Here is a 17,417-nt window from a genome sequence, read left to right as displayed (position 1 = left end):
AAGTGGTGCTGGGCGGTCCCCAACTCATGGACGGCTGAGCTGCATTTTCGTGTTCATGCCTCAGTGGGTTTCCAAGAGGTTACCCTCTCCCTAACAACCAGCAGGTCATTGGGGGCATTGTGAGCCTGGCAGGAAGCCAGGTAGACCTTGGCATCTCTGCCGGGTGGTAAGCGTTTGGCTGCCTTGTGGTCGGAGGGTCACAAGATGGTGGGAACTTCTCCCCATGCTGTCCAATGCTTGGAGGTTAATAAAAAGTTGTGGCCTGTTTAATGTCAAAAATTCATAAGGTAGTCAGTGTCCTTTGTAGCATGGGAGGTGTTCCCCTGCAAAGCAACAGTTCATTAGGCCACCAAGAACAGTAAATGTCCACCTTATCACTTTCTTGACTATATGAAGTGTTTAGAAGTAATCAGAGGGCCAGATTTTTCTTTTTTGATCACCATACATATGAATTGAAGCCCCTTGTGGATTCAAATTAGACTGACTATGGTTAGGCATGGCTAGGAAGTTATTGGCCTGGGACAAAGTGGTTCACCAGTCACTCAAGTGGCAATAAAATGAACAAAACGGGAGGTTCGGTAGATAAGAAAATCTTGGGGTTTCAGTTCACCCTGAGTAAATGAGCATATTTCTTTGATAACGCTTTGTCTTTCTGACTTCATCTCTTCATTATGTATTTCCAAAATTCCCTTTCTTAATTTGAATGGCATCTTAAGTAGGACACATATCTTCCTTTGTTTGTACTTTGTTTTATTTTTAATCTATCTTTATGTTTGTAAACCTTTCCAAACAAAAAATTTGTGGGTGAATTTTTCCATGTTGTCTGATTGCATGCGTACTTAGGTGGTGAGTGTAGGTTTGGTGAAGGGTGTTGATTTATTCCTCTCTAAGGTGAGCTGGGATCTGTTCATAATCATCTTTTGGTTGAGGGCTTTGTGGATGGGATCTTCCCACGGCTGTGCACCATTGTTTCTTCAGATGTGCCAAGATTTCCGTGGTTCCACTTCCCATCCACAAGAATTCCTAAAATGTCTAGTTTTTCTCTTGCTTCCCTTTTTTCTAGGCTGCCGGTGTTAACACCACGGACAAAGAGATTGAGGTTCTCTATATACGGAATGTAACTTTTGAGGATGCTGGGGAGTATACATGCTTGGCGGGTAATTCTATTGGGATATCCTTTCACTCTGCATGGTTGACAGTTCTGCCAGGTATATACTGCTATCTTTCAGTGGTTTCCCCCGTCCCTGCTTCATTATTGATTGCTGCCAAATTAGCACAGCTTCTGTCTCAAAAATGGACTTTTAATCTTCAAATGATTTCTTTTTTTAAAGCAAAATGCTGCCCTTCTGCTTTAAAGTGTTGAGCGGAAGAGCTTTCAAATGCAAGCATTTTTTTTTCACCATCATAATGTTTATTATAAATTTGAAATTAAAGGAATTTTTTGCGTGACTGCCTAAGGTCAAAAACTTATTGCTTGAGAGGAGATTCAAAATTCTTCTATGAAGTTCAAAAATTTTAAGGAGAATTTAAAATAACAGTCAAAAGTCTCAACCTAGTCAAATTGCCAAGGTTAATTTTAGTCTCTGAGATTTTGCTGTTTTGAAATATGAATACAGAAGCAGTGTTTTTCTTTTTTAAAACTTACCCTTGGAATCAACTTGGTGTACCTTTTAAATAATGCATGTTCTAGCTAATTTGCTTTTCTCTGCAAAGCACGTCTTGTCATGCTCAAAGTTATGTTGTTTCTGTTTTGAGCAGAAACACACATTAACATGCTTCACTGCTTGAAAATGATTGTCAGAAATTAATAATTTTAGTTGTTGGTACTAATGAAACTTGCTTACTGTTCAGTGTAGTGCCACTGCCTTGTTTTTTTGTTATAAGTTTGTAATGTATTGGTTGTTATATCTTAATATTACATAAAGAATTGGTGCTTGCATGTGTGTATAGCAAAACTACATTTCTCATTAAATACTGTGCTGCCATATGAATGGATCTCGAGATTTCTAGGGCATTTCTTCTCATTGGATGAGACATCCCACATAATCACCCCCTTTAATGTATTAATCCTTAAGGTTCACATGGAATACTCTTCACTAAAACAGGTAGTCTATTTGAAACTACTGTTGCTTCTGCTTGCAGGGCTGTTTCAATTTTTTGCAAGTGCTTCAGCACCACTTCTTAATCTCTGTGCTTGAATGAAACTTATATTAACACAGGATGAGAAATAAAGACCAGTTGCAATGAACACTGCTTGTGGTAGAATGCTGATTGTTGCTGTCATGATTTGGAATAGGAAAAGGCTTCAGCTACAATCCTGTGCCCAGTGACTTGGAAGTAATTTCCCATTGAGTACAGTGGGACGTACTCCCGAGTAGTCATTTGTGGGATTGGACTGTTGAGGACATAATATTAAATTTTACAGTGATTTGTATCACAATAGCACTATAATGCTGAAAAAATAAAAAAAACCAATGTCATAATGGTTATATACAGTCATAATAGCTTGCATCTATTTGTTTAACACTAATTAATATGGCAGTGCCATTATTTAGTAGCACTTCTCAGAAGAGGGATTCTCATTTAACATGGTTTTTACCATGATGGAAGGAACAAGCCATGGTTTTATGACATTATAATATTCCAGTTACCTCCTTCCTGTGATTCTGTGTAGTCTCATGCGAAAGACTGATGCAGCATTCTCTCTGCCCTGAAGTCACTTCTCCTGTTTCAGGAGTAAAATGTTGTATCCATCTGAACAACAGAACATCTTTTTGGGACCCATAGTTAATAATCCAGGGAGCAGAGTATATGCTTTTAGGCATAGGAAAGGAATTAACCATTTTCTTTGCTCGCACACATGCTTTTTTCTTACTGTGAAATTATTTGTGCACTTTGAAGGTAACACTTTTGAAATGTTGCCTCATGACAGTAAAGGCCTAACCACTTCATGATGAAGTTTTAGGGCAAATTTGAGGCAAAACAGGAGTCTCCTGCTCAGGCAAAAATATCTGATACATTTTGAGAAAAAGTAATTTCAGTGAGATTAGATGGATTCCTCAAGGAATGCTTTGGCCAGACTGAAATTTGGAACTTCCAGCATAACACTTGAAGAATTCCAAGGGAAGCTAAACATATTTTGACAAGAGGAGTTTGGCCATTATGCAAAAGGAAGCTTTAATGCTGTAGTGGCCCAGAAACTGAATTGTATCATGCTTTCTAAGACATCTGAACTTCAGGTGATTCTTAACCATGTAGTTTCAAAAAATAGTGAGGTGAAGCCGAAAGCATCATGGTAAACTATGCACAGTGTACAGTTTTCAAATGAATGAAGATATAAATAGTTAAACTGTTCCTGTTGCCCTTTAATGAAAGTTTAGCATCTAATAATATTTTAGCTTTGGCCTAAGTAAATGTGAATACTTGTAAAATAGTACTGTTAGAATAAAATTCTTACTATAAAGAATTATTTGGATGCCTAAGCCATGCTAGTTCATGCCTGAACTTTGTTAAGCTTTGGTATCCTATAAACTTTGCTTTTCATTTCCGTGCTTGTTTGCCTTTCATTGTGTGTTCAGGTGGTTCACAGAGTTAAATACAATGCTCTTGAAAAATTATTTTACTAAACCTGTCATTTGCTACAGGCTAAAGATTGGGTGATTTGGACAAATATTGATTCATCTGGTGTGAATTATTGCCTATTTTCCTGTCTCAAGAAAGTTCTTTAAAAGAAAAATAGAGCAAGAAAAGAATGTGATCACAAGCCTAATCTCAATGTGTAGCCTTTAATTTTAAAGTTTAAATAGAATCTGCTATTAACAGTGCACTGATTTTTGTGTTGGAGAACTGAGAAAGGCACAATAAGAGAACAGTCAATTTAAGCCAATTCATGAAAAAAGGTTGAATTGCAGTGGTTTGGAAATGGTCCCTTTACCTCCTCAGGGCTCATTGTAACCATTTCCATGCTGTGGAAATCTTCAGCATTCTGTATCTCATGTGGTTTGTTTAAAGTTTTCTTTAGTCTGATGTGGTGCCATGTTGTTTGACATGCTGTGCAAATGCTCTTTTTGCTGTATTCTAATTCTCTGGCATGATTGTTCCTCCTTCAAACTTGCACTCTAGCTCCTGTAGAAGACAGGCCATATCCAACCTCCCCAGACTACGTTGAAATAGCCATCTACTGTGTAGGGGTCTTCCTGATTGTCTGCATGGTGGCGACAGTCATCCTGTGCCGAATGAGGACCACCACAAAGAAGCCAGACTTCAGCAGCCAGCCAGCTGTGCACAAGCTGACTAAGCGTATTCCTCTGCGCAGACAGGTAACAGAAAGTAGATAAAGAGTTGAAAAAAACTTATTACCCATCCTGTGAAAGACAAGCCAGCAGATCCTCTAGTAGAAAACCAAAGTTTGATAAAAAGGGAGGCCAGATTTGCCTTTAAAAAGAAAACACACCGTAGTAACTTGAGAGCCCAGAGTTTTGGGCCCAGAAGAACTCTATTGTCTCAGTGCTGAAGGTGAAGCTTTCTGTACTAGCTCAGAGGTATCCTTTTCATCCAGTGAACAAGTGTAGAACAAAGGGGTTCGACTTAATGTACATATGAAGGAATTGAGGGGATTTTTGAAATTTATTCTGAGGTCTGAAACCAATGAGCCAGTAACTCAAATAAACACTGACAAAGCAGAAACTGCTGAAATTGTCACGTGAGGGAGAGATCTTAAATTTCTAGTATGATTGATAGTAGTCTTCGGGAAGGCTAAGAAAAGAAAATAGGCAGCACAGCGTATTTGCAGGTGCCTTCATGTGAGCTACAAAGAACAGGGATTAATTGGTGCCACAGGCATAGGCGTGGAGGGAGGGGCCCAAATTCTTCACCTGAATAAGAGTAATCTTGTTTGCTAAAACATCTACTCGCAGCAATATGTGCTATAGGGAAAGTGGGTTTTTATTTCCTTGTGTGTTTTCTCTGCAACTTTATGCAGATCTTTTTTCAGGAGTCTTATGCAGAGATTTCTCTGGCACAACATATATCTGAATCTGAAGAAGAATTGCTATATATATATTGAAGAACACACACACACACATATATATATGTATGTGTGTGTGTGTGTGTATGAATGAATTCAAGTACTGTGGTCCTGCAGCTTTGTGTATTCTCATATAGTATCAACAACGCTAAATGTTGATTGTAGAATATATTGTAGTGTTTTATATGTCAGGAATCACGTTTTCTATTACTCTCACACTGATTTTAAAAAAGGACATGCCTTTTGTTCAACACCACTATTGTACTTTGAATAGAGAAATGATAGTGAATGTTTCAGTCTTTGATAGTAGTAGTGTAGGCAGAAGTATTTTAGTAGAATGGTTCAAAGGCAGTCTGGAAAGAAGGGAGGCTTCCGAGTTGCCAGTTGTGTAGTGTGCATGTGTATGGAGGGAAGGAGAAAGCATCAAACTATAATATGTCATTGAAAATATGTTGGAAAGTATTCATGGTCTGCAAACTAGTTGATTAAATAATGAAAGCCCTCTTACAAATTATTGTTTGCCAAACCTGCTTAGGTTCTCACAAGCTGTCCTTAAAGTTCTTTAAATGTTCATATCATCTACACCATGTTGTGGAAAGATGACTAATGAAAAGATGAATAAAACAAAGTTATTTGCTGCCTTGGGTTTTGGTTGGAATCACGGTAAATTCTTTAAATGTTTTACATGTTTTAATGCCTTGTCGTTTGTCACCTTCTGGACCTTGTTTGGGTGGAAGGGCAGCAAATAAATGTTTTAAATAAGCAAATCACTAAAATTTTCACATTTACTATTTCAAAATTTATGAATGAGGGATAGAAGGGTTTAATTTAGAACTATTATTTGATTGTTGCTGCACAAGACTTGGAGATTCTTTCATTATTGGCACTGCTTTGATTTGTACAGTCCCTTCAAGAGTATAAGTATCAAGTGCAAACAAATTTGAAAATTAAATCCATTTATATATATTCAGCTAGTGTGCACATGATTTCTGGAAATGCCGATGTTTTGTTTATGAATTTGTCTTTCCTTTTGAAATATTTTAAGAATTATTAATGGTGTATTTTAATCCTTTGTAGCAGGATTAAACACAGAAAAGAGAACCGAGTAAATAAAAGGGGGAAAGTGCAAAGTAAAACCTTGACCAAGTCAAGATTCTTTCCCATTAATAATACTGGACTATTTTTCATTCCTAAGCAGTTTTAAATTGAATTTTGTAATTTCTAAAATGCTGCTCAAAAGTTTTACTATCCCAAAATAATTGGTTATGAACAGTAGAAACTTTGTTGAGTAAAGAGAACTCTGATAACCAAGTATTAGTTTTATATGTATAAAAACAGATATCATAGATAAGCATTGGCCATATTAGCATGATAAGATATATTCTTGAATCATCACTCCTAAATTAGTGTTTCATCCAGCAAGAAAGGGCTATGAGCATTTATAAATAGGAGGTTTGTTGGAATGACCTGCTAATTTGTAGGTGTTGCAAATGTGATTTGCAGCAAAGCTGCGGAGGTTCTCTGGCGTTATGGGTAAAGTATTACTTGGATTTTCCCCCACCTCTGCCCCCTTTTCTTAGAACTTCAGAGACTGCCACAGCTGAAGGTAGGATGCTGACTCCAGTAAGACTTTCTTTTGGAACATGGGAGGGCTTGAGTTTTGCTTGTGGTGCAGAGCTGACTGATCATCATCTTTGGGATGAGAGAAGAATTTGCTGCAAAATGAGTGCCTTTTCCATTGTTGGCACCTGTCAACAGTTCATTTGCTTTTTGCATGTGAAATGTCATTATCTAAGCTGTGTGATTTGTCAGGAAGAAAAAGAGAGAAATGGTTGTATCTCATGGAAGTGAGCTGCAATGATAATGGACTTTATGTTCCTTCACCACTGACAGTACCATCATTAGAATATTTTTCCTTGGATTAAATTCCATTGAGAAGACATGAGCAGGGTTCTGAATAGACCTGCTTAGGATTCTTCTCTGTGATTACCAATACGATCACATTGTAACACAGTATGAAACATATTGACACTTAAACACAATCATTGTCTGTCCTTGGAAGAAACTCTGGAACCTTATTCTTACAAAGATTCATTTGAAAAACTTGAGACAGTTATTTTGTGTACAAATTATGGATCTCAGAATTCAGAATGAAAGGATTCCCAGTTTCCTGTAAGCAGCCAGTTCTGAGACCAAAGACCTGCAAGACACCAGAGGAGCTAACTCATCCAGTTGCAGCATTAAGATGAATTTTCTGTGACATGGGAACAAAGGCATTAGGAGAAGGCAGGAAGAGCAGATGAAGAAGGGCACCAAGTCTCAATAATGAAGAAAAGTAGAGAGTAGAACAGAACCTAGAAGATGATTTTTGGTATTTGATCCCAAAGGGGCTGGATTAGTAAATATTCTTTAATCTTATCTAATATGCATATGTGGAGTACTGCCCAGAATGTATGTTCGTAGAATATATACACACATGCGTAGATATACATATATGTCTGGAATTTGAATGTCTTGCCCTCTACTAAAGAGATTTTTCAGCCCTAGGACATTAAGAAAGGGAGTTGTGTATTGGTACTTGGATAAAAAGATTATTGGCCTGGGGCTGGAATGAAAGCAGCATGCTGACCTGATCATGTGGTGATGACAGGGAAAATGCTGTCGGTATACAGTACATCTGTCAGTAGTCAGACCATGGATCATCATAAACTCAGCATTTTCCAAAGGGTGGTTATCTCAGACTGTCGGTTTGTTAAAATCTCTTTCATCAGTTGTCTTTTCCTTTGCCAACAACAGGCCTCACTTTCATCATTTGTTGTACAGTTGCATAACACAGAGTTCACTGTGCAGACGATTTTAAAAGTCAGAACAATGTGCAAAGCAAGCATTTGCCTTAAAACTTGATGCATAGCTTTCCATTTCCTGGATTTTCTGAGGAGGGGTTCCATTTTCTTGCATTTTGACACACATAAAGGAGTACTCCCAACCATCTACTCTTTAACTTTTTGGTATTAGCTGGAAACTTTTGCGGTGCTTTCTTATGTTACTCAAGGTTTGCTGATTTGTGGAAATTACGAATTCTTAAAAGAATATGCTTTTTTCATAGTTTCTAAGATGTTTGTTCTTTAGTTTAAAAAAACAAGTAAACTAAATAGAGTGATAATGTATCATTTGATTTTCAAAGGTCAAGGTGACACTTTAGCTTCTTGTATTTCAAAAAATAGCTGTTTAGTTTTTATACAATAAGATTTAGGGTATACACACACACATATATATGCTGTAAATCTGAAGAAATTAAAAAGAAACAGGGTGTAACATGTATGTTCCTGGATTAGTTGCATAGGGCTTTTTGTTGGGATACGTTGCACTTTGGGGGGATATTTTATTCCTGAAAATTTTGGTTATTTTTTTTTCTTGGCAGGCAAGTATATTTATCAGTTCCATTAAATAAAAAAGTATAGAATGTACCTTTTAGTTCCTTGTGGTTTGATGTAGAGTTAAACCAGGTGACATTTACAAGGTGCTGGGAAGGTAGATGGTTTTAAACAATAAAATTTGAACTCTAGTGCAAAATCAAATCAACAATCTCTATTGTGTCCTGTTATCCTTTTTCTCACAAGATAAGATCTTGGAGATTTTTTGTTTGTTTGCAACAACAATGAGCCATTGTTTGGGAAACTGACTGAGGAAAATTTGAAAGCTAAGAACAATGTTGCTCTTACTCTGAATGCACCTGGCCTCTTTGGAGCAGGTATCCAAAAATGAAGAATGGGGAGTAACTGCTCTATTTCTTCCGTAGTTATCCAGGGTCAATCACAGCTTCATTGGTCTTTATTGTAGTTCTATGTCTGTACATTTTTAACTGCATTCTAATTGGTTTTGGCACATCACTGCAGCTAACCAGAAAATAAAGTTGGGGGTGGATTAACAGGTTACAGTCAATGACTGATACGGTTGTGAGTGTCCTGCTTAGTGCAGGTAGTTGGACTAGATGACCCAGGAGATGCCGTCCAATTCTATGATTCATGATGAGGTGAGGATTCCACTAGAGTCTCTGAGGAAAGTCCATTTCCTTCATAAAATTCATTTATGACATTTCAGCAATAGAACAAACTATTTCTCTTCTGTGGATCATGTGGACTATATTATAAGTTAGAATTGAGGAAGTGGCTGATGGCACAAGCATATGCTACACCTTAAATAAATAGTGCTTGAGCCTCAGTTTGGGCTAGGAGATATTCATATGATCTTCAAAAACTTCTTGTCAAGTGATAAAGGAAATGTACATCATGACAACTACCATATTTGTTGCTAGCAAAGTAATAGACTATGAGCCACAAAGTATTTCAATATGTGGATGAAAAAAGACAGATGGAAACCCCCCCTATAAACTCATCATTATTTATTATTATTATTATTTTATATTTATATATCGCCCTCCCCTGAGGTTCAGGGTGGTTTACATGGAGTGTAAACAATACATTAGTTTGATTGCGCTCAACTCTTGCAAGCCCGGCATCGAAATTGGAGGCCAGCTGTTGGTATCTGCTTTCTTACAGAATTCCTTTCCTACCAAATTCTTATTTTCCAAGTAGTCTATGAGAACTTTCTATTTATATTGTTCTTGAGAAGGTTAGTAGAAGTTTATTTTATTTATTAACAGAGAGGTGTTATCTTACCTTCTTTGACATTCAGGACTAGAAACCAGCTAAGTTTTTAAAAAACCATACTGTAGAAATAGCCCCTTGGTACAAAAAAGTATTTCAATGCTTTATAATGATAGACTCATGGTAACACCATTCTGGTTGAATAGCTTTAAATAGATGTTGAATAGCTTTATATAAGGTACTGATACACATAATGACCTTAATTGTCATCTTAGAAAAGAATAGCTATGCTTACATTTAAAAAGAGATTGAAACCTTTCAACAAAGCATGTGAGGACAAGTAGTATAAGACTGATGAAAAGACAGTAAGTTAATCAGTTTCCCCACTAGATGCCTTTAACCTTATGCTCTGTAGAACACACAAGACAACAGCATTGGTTTAACTGGCTCAATAAATTAATTATGCAGCTGTACATCATATCATTAAATAAGCTAACATATTTAAATGGCCCTGCTGTGCTAGGCTTCCTGTGGTGGCCATTGTTGGGCAGACCCTCCCTATTTGGCCTGCATCTTCCACTGGCATTACTTATCATTTCCTATACACAATGTCCCCAGCCACAATCACTCTCCCTAATGCTCTGTCAAGGTTTAGAAAGCTGGTGATCTATTCCTTCTCAGCTGCACTCTACCTCAAAGTTAGTGATGTCCTGTTCCAGACATGACCTTCATCACCGCTGATACCTCAGGATGCTTGCCAGTCATCTTTACCTGACAAGATCAGCCTGCCTTATTCTTGCCAAACTAGTTATGGACTAATCAGTCCAAAGGTCAGGCTTATTTAACCACCTCTACTATGACATCAGAAAGATGGCAAAAAAGGGGTCCCCCATAACATCTAATCAAAGGAAAGCTCCACAATTCTTGCTTGGCTCCAAAGGTGACTGGATTGTCTTGTGATACTAAAGAGAGGGTGAACAGGTCAGCAGCCAGCAGACAAGCCTTCTTGGAGTGAGGCTTGGCCATAATACAAGTGGTAAAATCACGCCTCCTTATTGGCTGCTTCATAATTAGGCTATCCAATTAAGCCTTGTGCCTCCCTTGTCTCTAGCAGGGGCTGAGGCAAACCATTCTATAGCGTTAATGCTGGGAATTCCACATAATTTAGAATACAATTAGCAAAAATATTAGCAAAAGAAGGCAATAAAAAAAATCATGACCCCTAATTTATACCTATCTGCAGGAAAACATTGGGATTGGGGGAAACACATCAAAAAAGTGCTGAAATACTTTCTTATTTTGAATTAATGATATGGTGACTTTGTCTTTAATATTCAAAATGTGTAGTGTGAAAGTACCTCTGCAGAAAGTACCTATATGTGTATATATATATTTTCCCGAGAGGCCTATATAAGTAGGTTTGCCAACTACTTGTTGAAAAATCCCTGGAGATTTTGGAGGCTAGCAGTGAGTTTGAAGATGGGAGGGCCCTCAGTAGAGTATAATGACATAGAGTTAACTACAAAGCTGACATCTTTCAGGGGGAACTGATCTCTGTCTTTTAGACATCAACTGCAATTCCGGGATATTTCTAGCCCCTTTCTGGGGGGCTACTGCTCCTTGCCTTCTACTGGTGATATTTAGAACTATGTAATTAAGTAGTATAGGGTGAAGCAGATTGCAATTCATTGATTCTAGAACTGGATGTATTTGAAATTTTGCTTGAAAAATGTAAGGGCTTTATACCTTTAAAGTCGATAAATGTACCAAATAGTACACATTCATGAGCTAACTTATGGGTGCTGTTTTTATGACTTCAAAATTTCTAGGTATCTCATATCTTTAGTCTGCGGTGCATAATTTAGCTTTTCAGTAGCTCAGGACCATTTTTTTACTGGCTTGGTTTTTGTATATAGCCAGTTCACTATAACTGAGCCAAAATTACATCTTCTCTTTGCATCTTGATTTCTAATAAACAGGTGTCTGCAGACTCTAGCTCCTCCATGAACTCCAACACACCTTTGGTGAGGATAACGACACGTCTCTCCTCCAATGCTGATGCTCCAATGCTAGCAGGAGTTTCTGAGTATGAACTTCCAGAAGATCCAAAATGGGAGTTCCCCAGAGATAAGTAAGTGAATTGATTCGAGTTGAATGTCTCTACTAACAACAGAACCTCAGTTCCTTCTTGTTAACTTTCAGTTGCTGTTTTCTCTGCTTACAAAGAGAAAGAAACAAATGGTGCAAAAGGAAAAGGATCTTTAATGGCTGAATAACCCCTATGCACTGAAAGGAATTGAGACAACATCTAAAAGTAAATTCACCCTGACGAAGCTGAACAGGACACGCGTAGGGGTTCTCCAACCATTAAATATCCTTTTCTTTTCCCACCAATTGTTTCTTTCTCTTAATGTGGCCCTTGCTTCTTTTCAGTGTTCTCCTTTTAGCCACATACAACAACAGAAACCACAGACAGAGATTGCAAAGCAGAACTCTCCTGATCTTATTTCTAAGACAGATGCTTTCTGAGAGATTTCTTTTATTCTTGCATATTTACTAATGTAAATGGTAAAAAATCAAAGAATGTGCTTAAGGAGGTCTATATATTTTTTCTGTTTTGAGTGACAGTTGTATGATGTTGACCATCATCATCATGTATTGTTCAACCAACCATTGCCAGTCATTAAAAAGAACAATCTTGTATTATTTTCAGTTGTGAAACAACACATAGATAAATTGACTGAGATTATATAGACTCTGAAGTGAGTCTGTGTAGTATTGTATGATTTATATGCACAGAAACTGGCAGACAAAATGTTAATTCAGTTCAATCAACTATGCACTAAATTGATATTCTCAGTAGCTAGTAAAGGTTATATGCTTTTAAAAATATTATTGGGATCTCTGATATAGCAGGTTACCCCAGGTAAAAATGTTTTTGTCTTAGGTAACAAAACAACATATTGCATTATCATAAGCCTTAGATTTATGAATGGCAAGCACCCTATTAGGGTAGGGTAGGCATAAAAAAAAAATCTGTATTTTTTCACATCCAGTTATACTGGAGCCAGATATATTGTATTTTTTTGGCATCCCAGAAAAATCCTGGATGTATATGAAAAACCAAAATATATCTGGAAAATACATATGAGGTATATATTTTCATACCAGGAACATCTTAATACACATCCCTGAACCATATGGTTTCAACTGGTATAACTAGTCTTCAGCTACCTACCTAGTCTACAGCTACCTACAGAGCCAGTTTGGTGTAGTGGTTAGGAGTGCGGACTTCTAATCTGGCATGCCGGGTTCGATTCTGCGCTCCCCCACATGCAACCAGCTGGGTGGCCTTGGGCTCGCCACGGCGCTGATAAAATTGTTCTGACCGGGCAGTGATATCGGTGCTCTCTCAGCCTCACCCACCCCACAGGGTGTCTGTTGTGGGGAGAGGAATGGGAAGGCGACTGTAAGCCGCTTTGAGCCTCCTTCGGGTAGGGAAAAGCGGCATATAAGAACCAACTCTTCTTCTTCTTCTTCTTCTTTATCAAAGAAGCATAGAAAGTTTCCACATACACATCTGAAGTACACTCTGACAGTAAGCTTACTGCTCTGAGGGAGAATCACATTCCGAATTGTGGTAATATGCATAAAACTTTATGCTTTGGCAACTTGAACATTAAATGTATATGACATTTCAAATATGGCTATTTCATAATTTATTATTCAATTTATTTATTGTATTTAAAACATTGTTATTGTGCCTTTCCATTAAAGTAGGGTCCTCATAGTGCCAAATGTCAAAACATTAGAACATTTCAAAACTAAAAACATTTAAACTAAGGGATATATACGATCATTAAATAAAAACAAACAAAACAAACATACAACACCAAAAGCTAAGGAGAAGGCCAAGAAAAAAGAAAGGGAGCTGTTGCTTTCACATACAAGTTTGCTCACTTATTGTCTATACATTTTAGGAGCACATCATCCTCACTTAGAGCTGGTTTTGTTTTGGGTAAAATAATATTCATACAGTAAAATGGGGATTTAATTTTTATTTCAGAATGTATGTTTCCGAAAATCATTGCAAAGATTTTAGAGAACATTCTTTTTTTATAATCCTCCCACACACAGCCATTTGTTTGAGATGTTTTTGTTTTTAAAAAGAAAAATGCCTTTTATGTACATATATGAAAATATTCTTAATTATGTGGATGACAAGTGGTGCCATACATTTCACTTGCCACCTGCAAGGTTCTAGTCAACAGTGGGGGTCTGTATACTTAATTCTGTCAGTCCATTCCCTTAGGGGAAACATTAATGCGGAAAATCTTAGAGCATTAAACATTTAAAAACAGCATTCGGCATAAATGTGGGTGGAGTGGGTTTGTAATGAAAGAAGGCTATTTAAGAGCAGTTTATTAGATTGGGGGGCCGCAGGCACACAATGACAGGATTGTTATGCTCATACTAGAAGCACAAGAGCACATAAATTAACCATTTTCCAATGCAAATGTTTGCTCTGTGCCAATTCCATTTTAGTTTCAGAGAAAATGCAGCATGATCTCAGCATAAACCATACAACCCTTTTTTGGCCTTTGTATATTGTCAAAGTAGCATGCACTTTACATAAGTTACTGCCCAATGTATACATTCACATTAGTGTGATTAAACTGAAAGCTTTTTTCAATTAAAGGTCTATTTAAACTTATCCTATTTGATTTCTAATTCTGGCATTTAGCCAAAAGACGCTTAATTTTCTCTGGAAGAGAATGCTGTGTACTCTACTTAAAGCAGATGCATCAGTGCAGTTTATGCATGAACTGGGCAGTAGCTTCAGTCGTTAATCCAATATGTGGCCCATAATTCCTAATCTTAAGATTTTAGAAGGAGTATTTGCCCTCTTCTCTGAAAGAATAAAATGATGAGAGTAAACCAACAGCTGCAAAACATATGCAAGAAAACAGAATCTCCAGCTGCACAGGCAGGAACAATATCCTTTATTCTGGACGTATTTTGAGATGAATATTCTCAGGCCTCCAAATGGGACTCTATTGAGAGGGAGTATTACAGGTCCTCACACCACTAGGAAATGTTACCCAGTTTGCATTATGTTGACTCTGGTTGCTAGTGACCAAGATCAAGGCGATTCATACCATAGTATTCCGCATTACTATGTACGGGTGTGAAAGTTGGACAGTGGAAAAAAGCTGACAGGAAGTAGATTCGTTTGGAATGTGGTGTATGTGGGGGAGACTTTTATGGATACCACAGGCTGAATTCTCTCTAGCTAAAATGACTAAACTGAGGCTATCATACTTTGGTCACATTATGGCCCATTATGCACGGCTGCCAAAACATCGATTTCGGGTCACATGGAAAACGCAGAGGGGGAAGAAGCGAAGCAAACCGCTTATGCACGGGATGGGACGCAATGGCTGCAAACCCCAGAGTAACCGATTATGCACGTGGCGACCCCAGCGCCGCTTCTGGTTGCGTCCCGGTCACCCGGAAGCTGCACTTTCTTCCGCGTTTCGCTAATGCTGCTTTTTCGGCAGCATGCACCGAATCTGCACCCGGTTGCAGCCGGCTTCGTGCGTTATCGGGGATTTTAGTTGCCGCCATTCCACCCCTCCCATGCATAATGGGCCTATGAGAGGACAAGTCACTGGAAAAGACCATAACACCAGGAAAAGTTGAAAGCAGCAAGAAAATAGGAAGTCCCAACATGAGATGAGTAAACTCAATCAAGGAAGCCACAGACATCAATTTGCAGGACCTGAGCAAGGCTGTTTACAATAGGACATTTTGGAAGTCATTAATTCATATGGTCTAAATAAGCTGGAAGTAACTTGATGGCCCTTAACACACACAACATCAGCAGACAGATAATCAATATAGAATAATCTACCCCTAAGGCTTCTTCTGAAACAAGCGTATCCTGTACTGCTCTTGTTGAAATGCTTTTGACAGCACTGTAGAGGTTCATTCTGTGTAGGTTGATTTGTCGCTATTTCTTTTGGGTTTGTCATGGATCACTTTACAGCTTTTTTTTTTTTAAGGTTAGCCTTCTGAAATAAAGCAGGACAGTTCATAAAGAAGAATGAACTCAGTTTGATAGTTACTTTAAAATCCTTCTAAATATCTTCTTCAGATTTTGTAACAAGTTCATACTTAAAAGATACCATGAATGCTGCTGTTACTTTTAAAGTAATCTAACTCATACCAAATCCCTATTAATAATTGAAGCCAAACATATATAAAGCAACTTTCGGGTGTGGAATACTAATTTCAGTGCAAGATTGTATTTCAGGTTAATGTTCAGTATTTAACAGTGCAATCATAAACACAGTTACAGCCTTTGAAGCACAATAATTCCAATAAGCTTGAAAAGGAATAACTATGCTTAGAATTGCACAGTTACTTTGCAGATTCTAATTGCTTAGAGTGATACACTACATTTGGAGAATCTGGTCAAGTTACTGTAGCCAGAAATGAATGGTATACCCATACATATGTGGGTACATATTGCTATGTAAATAGTACAGAATCCACAAAAATCCGGGAATGTGCTAATGTGCGGCCACAACTTACTGTGGCCGGCAGTTGACACCGCAGATGGGTTGGCCACGAGAAGATGCAGCAGCATGCATGCGTTGGCAGGAAGAGGGTGGGGCACGAGGTGCCTATTTAAGGTGCCACGTACTCAGGGCTCAGCCTCTCCATCTGAAGCATCTGGAAGGACAGCTTCCCCTCCCACCCTCCCCTTTTTTGTTGTTAAAATTAATACAATTGTTGAAAGTTCTGGTTGTTAGTTTGTAATTTGTCACATCAGCGTTGTAGGGCACAATAAGGAGCCTGTGGACAGGGATCCCAGTCTGTGTACAGGATTCTCTGTGGTTTGCGGCCCACAATAAGGGGACAACAGAGAACAAGCATGGCTGACCTGGCTGGGAGACCAGAGGCTAGTTGCCAAGTGACCAGAGGTAGCCAAATGAGGTGGGTGTCCTTTGGCCCTACACCAAGTCACTTCCCAAGGAGGGGAACCCAGAAGGCAAGGGGACTTGCTCTCCTAGCTGGGAATGCAGCAGGTTCCAGGGCACCTCTGGACACTATGGGTGAACAGTCGGATGGCTGAACAGTTGGGCTCCATATCATGCTGGGCCAACCCTCCAAGGGAGGGGTATAATAAAGCTGTGGCCCTGTTAACGCCAACTTCATGTAGCATCTTATTAAGGCAAAAAATGCCATCCTACCAGTCAGTACTCTTTTTATCACCATGTGACAAATGCTCCACTCAAAACACTTTGTTGAAAGATTCCTTATTTTTAACTCTTCAGCTGAGTATTAATCTTGTGTTTACATCCCTAGGCTAACACTAGGGAAACCCCTTGGGGAAGGATGCTTTGGTCAAGTTGTCATGGCGGAAGCAGTGGGAATTGACAAAGACCGACCAAAAGAAGCCGTTACTGTGGCCGTGAAAATGCTAAAAGGTAATATATTGGGGAAAGGGGAGGGGGAGGTGAGGAAGGTGGCAGATTCTGCAAAGAATGTTTCTTTTGTGCCATCTAAACTCTCTAACTGTGGAAGGCCAAAGTTCACTGAGCTGACCTCAGCCTTCAGCAGTTTTGTGGTATAAATCAGTGCACTTGACAGCCTATTTATCCTTAGCAGCAGGTATTTACAAGCAAGTCAAAGGCTCGGTATGACTGTTTATTCCTTGTCTCATGATTTGATCCATGGGGGAGGCTTACGTGCTCTAGTTTTTCAAACTTTCTTCA

General features: G+C 38.4%; 1 protein-coding gene across 11 annotated transcripts in view; it reads left to right on the top strand.

Moving 5' to 3' along the window:
* FGFR2 (fibroblast growth factor receptor 2) overlaps positions 1 to 17,417 on the top strand; it is a 182,375-nt gene that overhangs the window by 145,568 nt on the left and 19,390 nt on the right. For 6 of the 11 annotated variants that reach the window (XM_077349948.1, XM_077349950.1, XM_077349955.1 and 3 more), the window contains 3 exons: positions 4,123 to 4,326; positions 11,614 to 11,764; positions 17,008 to 17,129. In XM_077349948.1, the coding sequence (XP_077206063.1) occupies positions 4,123 to 4,326; positions 11,614 to 11,764; positions 17,008 to 17,129 (477 nt within the window). Of the gene's footprint in view, positions 1 to 1,063; positions 1,209 to 4,122; positions 4,327 to 11,612; positions 11,765 to 17,007; positions 17,130 to 17,417 lie in introns of all 11 variants that reach the window. The other 5 variants (XM_077349957.1, XM_077349953.1, XM_077349956.1 and 2 more) reach the window with 3 other exon arrangements.

The sequence above is a fragment of the Paroedura picta genome, chromosome 8, assembly GCF_049243985.1.
Source record: "Paroedura picta isolate Pp20150507F chromosome 8, Ppicta_v3.0, whole genome shotgun sequence".
Classification (NCBI taxonomy): Eukaryota; Metazoa; Chordata; class Lepidosauria; order Squamata; family Gekkonidae; genus Paroedura; species Paroedura picta.
This window is presented reverse-complemented; position numbering and strand designations above follow the sequence as displayed.